Consider the following 10,623-nt stretch of genomic DNA (forward strand, 5'->3'; position numbering starts at 1 on the left):
GTGTGTCTCTCAGCAGGGGTTGTGTGTGTCTCTCAGCAGGGGTTGTGTGTGTCTCTCTCTCTCAGCAGGGGTTTAGTGTGTGTCTCTCTCTCTCAGCAGGGGCTTAGTGTGTGTGTCTTTCTCAACAGGAGTTTAGTGGGTCTCTCTCATCGGGGGGGGGGTGACTGATTACTTAATATTTTGTGGACAGTCTACGTAAACAAATGGTACCGTAGATCTTTCATGATACAACAGGATGTGTGAGATAACTAGCTGCGTTAGTTCTGGTGCTTTGGGCAAATCACAATTTTGCAGGTGGTGGCATCTTTAGAATTTCGGGAGGGGACATTTGGCRCATAGACTTGTAAAGAGAGAAAGTGGAGCTCTTCGTTCTCTCCTCTTAACACATATGGACCCAATTCTTCATCGAGCATCTGACCAATTAAGCGAGACTTTAGTTCTGGGTTAACCGAGATTACTGATTAACTGTAGGTAGGTAGCAGTGTTTATTTCTATAACGCTGTATTGGTAAAAGACTGAGTGTGTTGTAGATGTGCGAGGGTCATCTAACAGTGGTGTTCCGTCTCCCATCTCTCCTCCAGTACTGGCGCAGATGAGAAGGACCGAAAGATCATCTGAACGATGGATGGACAGGAGGGGTTGTATCCATAGTAACACCCGGTCCCCCGCCCTTGTGTGTGTGAGAGATTGAGATGATCCATCCAGGACACTGCTGAATAGAGGCCAACCTCTACTGCAAAAACAAAACAAAACAATGACTGATGTGTTTTCATTTTGTATATATTATATATAGATATAAAACTAATGGACAAATAAAAACCATGTTGATACAGTACAACACTGGTGTTGTGTGTTAGTGCGTTTACACACTTCGCAAAAGAATCTGTTGGGACTTGTGTGTGGTACAATGGTTATTGTAGTAGGTCCAGTGTCTCACTGTACAGTATCAACCGACGGAGGACTACAGTATCATGGTCCCCTTTGTCTCCAGGGATGCCATGCAAATCTTTGACACTTATGATGGCTGGCGCTGTCCATTGAGCATCAACACACAGTGGGATGGTTGTTATGATGGCAATGCTGTGGGGTGAGTTCATCCTGTGAGTCAGGATTTCCTGTGTGAGAGATGAACCACCATTGCTCCTTCATATGTAGCGCTGAATGTCATTTATCATGGTCATAAAGGGCAATATGCTGTTTCTGGTTATTTTACACGTCGTATTCCAACAGAGGACTTTTAAAACCCCGTGATCATACAAGGCAATGTTTTATCTTTACAAATCAAGGTCCATTTAGTTTAGAACGCGTGGTTGGTTTCATCCTAAATCTAGGTCAGTCGAAGACGCTGCAGCTGGAGATGACAGGTGGTTAGTTGTGTGGTAATGCCTGTGTGGTTGTCGTGTTTGATCTGACACCCTGACCAAGAGCAACACAACAATTTGTTTGAAGGGAATAGACTTCACTATTGTAGTATTTTTAAGTTGCTTTTTAGATGTCAGATCTTTCTTATACCTCATAAAACATGACACTTCTACACATTGCATGTACACTTCTGCATGTTCAAAGGTACCAGGACTTTATGAATTTACCATCGCAGGTGGAATTGTAACAACCCTTAAGATGCTTTTAATTTTATATACAAAAAAAAAAACTGTAGTACTTCTGTATTTTAAGGTCATCCATTTAGAACTGGTTMGGGAAATGAAAAACAAAAGCAAGATATTGCACAAAAACACTTGACAAACATTTATTATTCACTCAATTTACATGTCCTTATGGTGTTGGAATGGGAACTATACATAAAGAACTTCAGCAATTACACTTATCAAGCATTGTGCAACGAAGTCTTACAAAGCTGAACTCATGGTTACTGTTTTTATTAGGCTTGTGGGTGGTGTTTTTTTTCAAGCTCTGCTGTACTCTATACATCTGTTTCTCCCTCTGGTTAATATGAAACTTGAAATTTACAGAACAGGATGCACCGAATGGAAAGCAAATGTATCATTTATTCACTTTGACACTAGCATGAATTAGTCCTTTTCGAAAAGGTCACCCTGTCGACAGTGACGATTTTAGCATGTAAATCTGGTTGGTGGGACAAAAAGAAAATGTGGGATGCATGCCAGCAAAGCCTCAACACTAAACAATACATGAATTGCACTATAACAGTGACAAACGGTGCATACATAAAGCTGTCCCAACACCTTACCACTGCTACACCTGGCTATCAGCGGAGCCTTTGCCAACGAAAGTTCATTCAGCCTCATTTACTACATAAAAAAAAAAACATGGCTGACTTGCTTAAACAAATGTTTAAGTCAGCTTGCTRAACTGACAATTGAGCTGTACAAACTATGGCATAAGGGGACAAGTGGATGGATAAAAAAAAGACGGATGTAGTCAATATAACTACTTGTTCAACACTTTTGAAATGTACAGCGACAGAATTCAGAACATGGACCATTCTTACAGTGTTCTCCCTGTACACCAAGTCAGAACCGTAGGATAAATAAAGGGGGCATATAAGCAGACAATGAAAGCTCTTACAATATTCAATGATTACATTTCTCTAGAACAGGTTATAGGCTACATGTGCACCACGAAGTCAGAACAGTAGGCAAAATTAAGAGGGAAAAAATAGACCAAATGATTACACACACTTAGTATTACTTTCTTAGCTACAGTTTACATACCTCCCTGGCATATTACATAATTTATGCAGTAGCATACAAGACATTTTTGGACTCACCTTGTGCTGTGCTCACTTGAACAGGAAGGTGGCGCGGCGGTCCTTCTTGGGCAAATTTTGTCACCAAAGTCTGGCATTCTCTGGATTTATGGTGCTTTCAAGACAACTGGGAACTCAAAAAAGATTGAATCATGACGACGTCAGTGATCTTCAGGTCGTAGCTCTAGAAAGAGGCCCGAGTTCCGTTTTACAATTCTGAGTTGGATGACCGTTCAAAATGTATTTTCCCAGTCGGAACTCATTTTTTCCTCAAGATTTCGCTGTTCTGAGTTAAGTTGTTTTGAGCATGGCACAAATCATGCATCATTGACAGCATGGCCAACGTTGAATGTTTAGAATTTTAAGCTTGTAAAAGAGACTTGGGACCACACAGCAACTCCACTGAAAAGCAGACTAGTGATTGCTTTGCAATGCTTGCAGTTAGCCACTGACTCCTTCCAAACCACTCTGTTGAATTTGCGATTTCCAACTTGTTGTGTAATGTTTATGTCCAATGGCCGATGAGCACCGATACGTTTTATCTATAATTTCTCTTCATATACAAGGATTGAAAAGGATTTGCCAGTAGATTGTCAACTTGATTCATGATGACTGCTAGCTAAGATTTTGAAAGTAAGATGTTGACATGATCAGTCCAATCAAAGCTACTGTATGCATCGTAGCGCTAGCTGCGCCACCAGACACTCTGGGTTCGCGCCCAGGCTCTGTCGCAGCCGGCCGCGACCGGGAGGTCCGTGGGGCGACGCACAATTGGCCTAGCGTCGTCCAGGTTAGGGAGGGTTTGGCCGGTAGGGATATRCTTGTCTCATCGCGCACCAGCGACTCCTGTGGCAGGCCGGGCGCAGTGCACGCTAACCAAGGGAGCCGGGTGCACAGTGTTTCCTCCGACACATTGGTGCGGCTGGCTTCCGGGTTGGAGGCGCGCTGTGTTAAGAAGCAGTTGTGTTTCTTGGTTGGGTTGTGTTTCGGAGGACGCATGGCTTTCGACCTTCGTCTCTCCCGAGCCCGTACGGGAGTTGTAGCAATGAGACAAGATAGTAAATACTAGTAATTGGATACCACGAAAATTGGGGAGAAAAGGGGGTAAAATTTATAAAAAAATTAAATTAAAATATATATTTTTTTAAAGCTACTGTAGATATGTAGTCCTATCTGTGGCCAATGACCTTGAGCCTTCTTGGATGGACAGTTCCAATTTAACTCTATGGCAGAACCCAAGGGGCTTGAATTTTCGAGCTCTACCCTTAGACTTGGCGGTGATGTAGTGTCCCTATGAGTGACAGAACACTGAGCCAATCACGGCACAACTAGAGAACATTACCAAAACCTACGCTCCGTATTTTCCGCTGCCTGCCCCACCACCACAGAAAGCACTGAGCTAGGCTGAACCACCTGCATTTTGGAGCTGCCTTAGAAAGCAAAAAAGAGACCATGTTTGTATGCGGCTTTATTAACTCATTGATTTATTTTATTTTATTGTATTGTTTGCAAACTGATGTGACACTTATTAATGCCAAAATAACATGCAAGCCCCCCCAACATTTTTTACTGCCTGTTGAACACCACATAAATCCCCAATCCAACTTCACCACCTCAGCTGCAGAGCTAGCCAGCACACAAAGCGACCATCTTCGATCAGGTTTCCTGATGAATTGACTGAATATAGCAGAACCCATAAAAAGCTGCTCCAAAAAAACAAAGTTCAAGGTTAGATGCGATCTCTGTTGGATGCCTGAGAAGTAACGTTTATGATTGGCAGGCAAACACACTGTTTAGTTTGGACTCATGATCCAACCCCCAACATTATAAATCAAAATCCCCCAGACACAGTGATATTATTATGAGCCATACGCAGGCTAATGTGGTTTCCAGAACTATAGGACCAATCACTGTTTCCCATCCATCGTCCCCTGTATATGTTTATGATTACACAGTCCAGTATTGTCCTTGTTATGGTTGACCTTGGTAAGGTGCTGGACCTTACCACAGTCCGGTTGGAACTGACAATGTATGCCTGTAAGCTGAGGACAACATTTTTAAAAAATTAACAAATGGTCAATACAGTTTTTTAACTCCTCTCAGCACTGTGGCGTTCAAAGGAATATGTTAAACATAGCATTGTGAGTACTGCAGTGCAACGTGCTACAGGTTACACCACTGTAGTCCCTCTAGGTTCTCACCCCCGTCCCCCTCACTCACCCTCCCAAACCTCACAGAACACAGCGGGACCACCTGGCCCTCCACGGCCTCTGACAGAGCTAGAGAGCCAGGGTACGGTAGTACTGGCACATTGGGCCCTGGATGTGGTTGTCGAGGTGAATCAAAGCTGCACTGGATCATATGTAGGCCTATAGGCACAGTGGAGCATGGCAGGGATATGGTGCTGCCAGAGTTCAGGTCCAGCTCCATTCCCTCAGTGTTCCAGTGCATGTTGCCTGACCTATAGTCACTGAGGAAGGGGTTGCTGTTGTACCTATTACCTAGGCTTGGGGCCTGGGCCTTGGTGCAGACACAGCTGGAGAAAGAGGACAGGATGGAGAGGTGGTCGTCTACAATGTCACTGGGGTCAACAGGGTCTGAAGGGGACTCCGGCAAGTCCTGGAGGAATGCCTGAAGAGATGCCTGCGTTAAAAAAATACAGTGTAATGATATACCCAAGGACATTCAAGATAATACTGCATTTTATATAGTACTATACACAAATGAAATTAAATACTCAATGTGTTTGTTTCAAAAGAATAAAGGACAGTTTACTAGAGTCTTGGGGAGTCGGTTTACGTGTGGTGCATCTCGTTTTTGTTTCAGCAGGTACAGAGCCAGAGCAAGGAGAGGAGAGAAGAGTACAGCACACACTCCTATCCCCAACAACACTGGCTGCAACCCTGGGAAACAAACACACGTCATTTTGTAATTAGGGTTGTATTCATAACCCGAGCTTCATGTCCACACCCCGACTCAACCTTAACCCAACGTAAACCTCTAACCTAGGCCTGGGCCAGCATGGTGGACACAGCTGGGGTCCGAGGGAGGAGACGAGGCCTGGGGGAAGGTGGTCGGACTGATGGAGAAGTTAGCCACGACACAGTAGTCCTGTCCTGGGACCAGGTTTGAGAACTCTGCCCCGTACACCATCTTCTGGGCCAAACCAATCTGCGTCTGCAATAGGACCAGCCAATCACAAACGCTGTATCAGACACATGCAAGAGGATCAGCCAATCAGAGAGGCTGTTTCAGACAGTGTGTCACAGAGCCAATCAAGGACACTTGTACTAACAAATGCACACAAAAAAAACATGCAGCAGACGAAGTAACAACCAGTGCTGGGAAAAGTACCCAATTGTCATACTTGAGTAAAATTAGAGGTACTTTAATAGAAAATGACTCAAGTAAAAGTGAAAGTCACCCAGTAAAACACTACTTGAGTAAAAGTCTAAAAGTATTTGGTTTAAAATATACTTAAGTATCAAAAGTAAATGTAGTTGCTAAAATAAAGTACCAAAAGGTAAAAGTATAAATCATTTCAAATTCCTTAAATTAAGCAAAACAGACAGCACCATTTTCTTGTTTTTTGAATTTACGGATAGCCAGGGGCACTCTCCAACACTCAGACATCATTTACAACCGAAGCATGGGTTTAGTGATTCCGCAATGGCACAGAGGCAGTAGGGATGATTAGGAATGTTCTCTTGTTAAGTGTGTGACTTAGACCATTTTCCTGTCCTGTTAAGCATTCAAAATGTAACGAGTACTTTTGGGTATCAGGGAAAGTAAAAGTACACTTTTATTTAGGAATGTAGTGAAGTAAAATATGTAAAAATAAAAAWWAAAAAAGTTCTATAATAATATAAATAGTAAAGTATGMCTAGACTAAAAAAAACTACTTAAGTAGTACTTTAAAGTAGTTTTACATAAGTACTTTACACCACTGGAAACATAAGAGTGTAGTTTCTGCTTTGAGCACTCACTCCTTAACATTGTACTACTTACATAGCAGCAGGTAGAAAGGAAATAGGATGTGTGAACGAGTGTGAACGAGAGCGAGCAAGAGAAAAGAAGGAGGGTGAGCAAAAAGTGGTATTGCAGATGGCAACAGGGGTACCTTGTAGTCAGAGGAGTTCTGTTGGTTATATACTGTCACGTTGACACAGAGGTCAATAAAATTTGACAGTGGACAGCAGCTCTGCAGAGGAAGACAATCCCTTCTGCTAGAACAAGGTAAGTGCACCTCCACGACCAGCTTCTCTCCAGACAGAGAAACCAAGACGGAGGGACTGCTGAAGTCTGAGGAGAGGAGAAACAAAGAAGCCACTTTAATTTCAAATCACAACAATCTCTTCATGTGAGCGCCTGTAGCCATTTTAGCCCTCGCTGTTTGAACTCTGCAGTGTATTGAACAATAAATCGCCAAGGCAAGATACGTGACAGGTCTTAGAGGAGAGACAGGCTACTGACTGAAATCACGGACGTCAAACCCAAGTTGTTGTGTCCAGACTGGACTCCCCGGGCCCTGGTGCAGGCCCAGGCGGATCAGGTTGTACACCTCAAAGTTAGAGAAGGCCTCGGACAGGTCACACAGCTGGGAGGAGAACCGCACACAACTCTCCACGTCCTGCCACGAATCCCTGCAACACACACACGCAGTACCAGTCAAAAGTTTGGACACTCATTCAAGGGTTTTTCTTTATTTGGACTATTTTCTACATTGTACAATAATAGTGAAGACATTAAAACTATTAAATAATACATATGGAACCATGTAGTAACCAAAATAAGTGTTAAACATATCAAATATATTTTATATTTGAGATTCTTCAAAGTAGCCACCCTTTGCCTTGACAGATTTGCACACTGGCATTCTCTCAACCAGCTTCATGAGGAATGCTTTTCCAACAGTCTTGAAAGAGTTCACACATATGCTGAGCACTTGTTGGCTGCTTTTCCTTCCCTCTGCGGTCCAACTCATCCCAAATCATCTCAATTGGGTTGAGGTTGGGGGATTGTGGAGGCTAGGTCATCTGATGCAGCGCTCTCCTTCTTGGTCAAATAGCCCTTACACAGCCTGGATGTGTGTTTTGGGTCATTGTTCTGTTGAAAAACAAACAATAGTCCCAATATGCGCAAACCAGTTGGGATAGTATCACTGCAAAATGGTGTGGTAACCATGCTGGTTAAGTGTGCCTTGAATTCTAAATAAATCAGTTTCACCAGCAAAGCAAGCCCACACCATCACACCTCTTCCTCCATGCGTCACAGAGGGAACCACACATCCGGAAATCATCTGTTCCTCTACTCTGCATCTCACAAAGACACGGCGGTTGGAAGCAAAAATCTCAAATTTGGACTCATCAGACCAAAGGACAGATTTACACCAGTCTAATGTCCATTGCTCGTGTTTCTTGGTCCAAGCACGTTTCTTCTTATTGGTGTCCTTCAGTAGTGGTTTCTTTGCAGCAATTCGACCATGAAGGCCTGATTCACGCAGTCTACTCTGAACAGTTGATGTCGAGATCTGTCTGTTACATGAACTCTGTGAAACATTTATTTGGGCTGCAATTTCTGTGGCTGGTAACTAATGAACTTATCCTCTGCAGCAGAGGTAGTCCTGGGTCTTCATTTCCTGTGGCGGTCATCATAGCACTTGATGGTTTTTACTTTCAAAGTTCTTGAAAGTTCTCCAGATTGACTGAGCTTCATGTCTTAAAGTAATGATAGACTGTCGTTTCCCTTGCATATGTGAGCTGTTCTTGCCATAATATGGACTTGGTATTTTACCAAATAGGGCCATCTTCTGTATACCACCCCTACCTTGTCACAACACAACTGATTGGCTCAAATGCAATAAGGAAAGAAAGAAATTCAACAAATGTACTTTTAACAAGGCACACCTGTTAATTGAAATGCATTCCAGGTGCCTACCTCATGAAGTTGGTTGAGAGAATGCAAAGCTGTTATCAAGGCAAAGGGTGGCTATTGAAGAATCTCAAATATATTTTGATTTGTTTAACACTTAGGTTACTACATGATTCCATGTGTTATTTCATAGTTTTGATGTCTTCACTACTCTACAACGTAGAAAATAGTAAAAATAAAGAAAAACCCTGGAATGAGTAGGTGTGTCCAAACTTGACTGGTACTATATACATAGAAACATACACAAACACGGAGATAAACTACATAGTATTTATTATTCCGATCTATTAAAATGTGGAAATATCCTTTCTGAAAATATGCAATACCCACACAAGATAACAGACACACACTGGTTGTTGGACTAAACGGGTGGTGATGGTTATGACTGAAACCAGGCGGCAGGGGAGAGGAGCAGCCAGGGTGTTTTCACGGCTGTGGTAGAAAACAATAGCGCCTATCTATCGGAGCCTATCTACCCAAAAAGTCAACCAACCATGGACTCGAGTGACTGATTCATCCCTCTGATTAAAACCCTTTGAGGTTTCCCTGCCAAAACCACAAGTTTGAAATTCACCTCTCACGCTACCCCTCTCGCCGGCTCCTCTCCGCGTCGTCAGAGCGCTTTGTTCACACAATAATTTGCTTTCCCTTTCTAGGCTAGCCTTCCCCTCACACTCCCAACAGTTGCACTATTCATATTAGCTTCATTGTAAAGTAAATGACTAATCAGAATCCTACTGCTGATTACAACCTTCAACGACTTGATTTAAAAATACTCCACTTAAAATGACTATAACGTAGTTACACACAGAACAAACATCACAGAAGATACATCAATGTAGAGGTTTTCTATGAAACAATTCACTACCAATTCTAGAAAATAGCAGAACAGTAATACAGCATACTAGAGCTAGATCGATTAGGTCAATAGAGACAGCAGACAGACCCCCAAATCTTGGAACAGCATTTAGCTAAGAAGATATTTAGATACTAGTCCATTAAGTCAGTAGTGAGCAATGAGGAGTCACACACCCCTGAGTCTTAGTTTGGACGGTGTAGGTGGTGGTAGCGTTGGCCTGTGGACAATCCCACTGCAGGACACAGTTTAAGTTCAGGGAATACAGACTGGTGGTACAGACGGCTCTAGATGATCCTGAGAGTTCACACGGAACACAAAGTCAACACACACAGGAATAGACCACACACACAATCTCACATATCTTGAATATGAAAGTGTAGCCTATCACAGAAACAAGGATAACTATGCGTAAACAATTCACATACATAACATGATTGACACTATTTTAACCTATAGTTGGCTATGTAAACCATTGAGATCAAACCATATGAGTAACTCTGGTGAGCCCCCCCATAGATGGTGTAAATTAGATCAGCCACTGTCCCCAATATGGAGGGTTCGGGTTATTTAAGGTGGGTTTGAGGGAGCAACAGACTTACCTGTGATGTGGACACACAGTCCTGTTAACACAAGGGTCGGCAGCACACCTGGTACCGTCACCATGTTGACACAGGTGAGCGAGACCACAGGCTGAGAAAGACCGAGGACGCAGCCTAAATCTTTTTCCAAAACAAAATCTCCTTGAGGTAGGGGAGAACAAATTGATGTAATTACCCTGATGCACGCAACGTCGTCTACATGACAGTAAAATGCATAACAAATCATTTTCCAAAGTTGAATAGGAAAGAGGTAGCGTAAGCAGTCACTTACCTACATCGAGAGAGAGAGAGTGGGAGAGAGATAAATAAAGAATAGATGTAAGGTATAGATAAAGACGGGCAGGGGGTGCAAGGATCAGGACGTGACACAYTAGTCACGGGTGTGAGAGGAAATGGTCTGAAGCTCAAAGACAAGTGAGACAGGAAACAGAGGGAAAAGAACCACCTTGCAAGCTTTGTAGATATATATATATTCAAGTACATAGTCTTGAGTCACTATTTTCAAA

General features: G+C 42.8%; 2 protein-coding genes across 3 annotated transcripts in view; one reads left to right on the forward strand and one right to left on the reverse strand.

The window, feature by feature from the left end:
- Positions 1–838, forward strand: part of LOC111953006 (phosphatidylinositol 3-kinase catalytic subunit type 3) — a 19,153-nt gene extending 18,315 nt beyond the window's left edge. For both annotated transcript variants that reach the window (XM_023972068.3, XM_023972086.3), the window contains one exon: positions 582–838. In XM_023972068.3, coding sequence (XP_023827836.1) covers positions 582–596 — 15 coding nt within the window. In that variant the 3' untranslated portion in view covers positions 597–838. The remainder of the gene's footprint in view (positions 1–581) is intronic.
- Positions 839–4,183: 3,345 nt separating this feature from the next.
- LOC111953042 (uncharacterized) lies at positions 4,184–10,473 on the reverse strand. Its single transcript, XM_023972132.2, has 8 exons — positions 10,389–10,473; positions 10,118–10,258; positions 9,692–9,812; positions 7,202–7,371; positions 6,849–7,030; positions 5,734–5,905; positions 5,504–5,631; positions 4,184–5,371 (listed from the first exon to the last, which is right to left on the reverse strand). The coding sequence occupies exons 2-8, from the start codon at positions 10,179–10,181 to the stop codon at positions 4,892–4,894; spliced, it is 1,317 nt and encodes a 438-aa protein (XP_023827900.1). The 5' UTR covers positions 10,182–10,258; positions 10,389–10,473; the 3' UTR covers positions 4,184–4,891.
- Between the last annotated feature and the right edge of the window lie 150 nt (positions 10,474–10,623).

The sequence above is a fragment of the Salvelinus sp. IW2-2015 genome, linkage group LG3, assembly GCF_002910315.2.
Source record: "Salvelinus sp. IW2-2015 linkage group LG3, ASM291031v2, whole genome shotgun sequence".
In the NCBI taxonomy this organism is placed as follows: Eukaryota; Metazoa; Chordata; class Actinopteri; order Salmoniformes; family Salmonidae; genus Salvelinus; species Salvelinus sp. IW2-2015.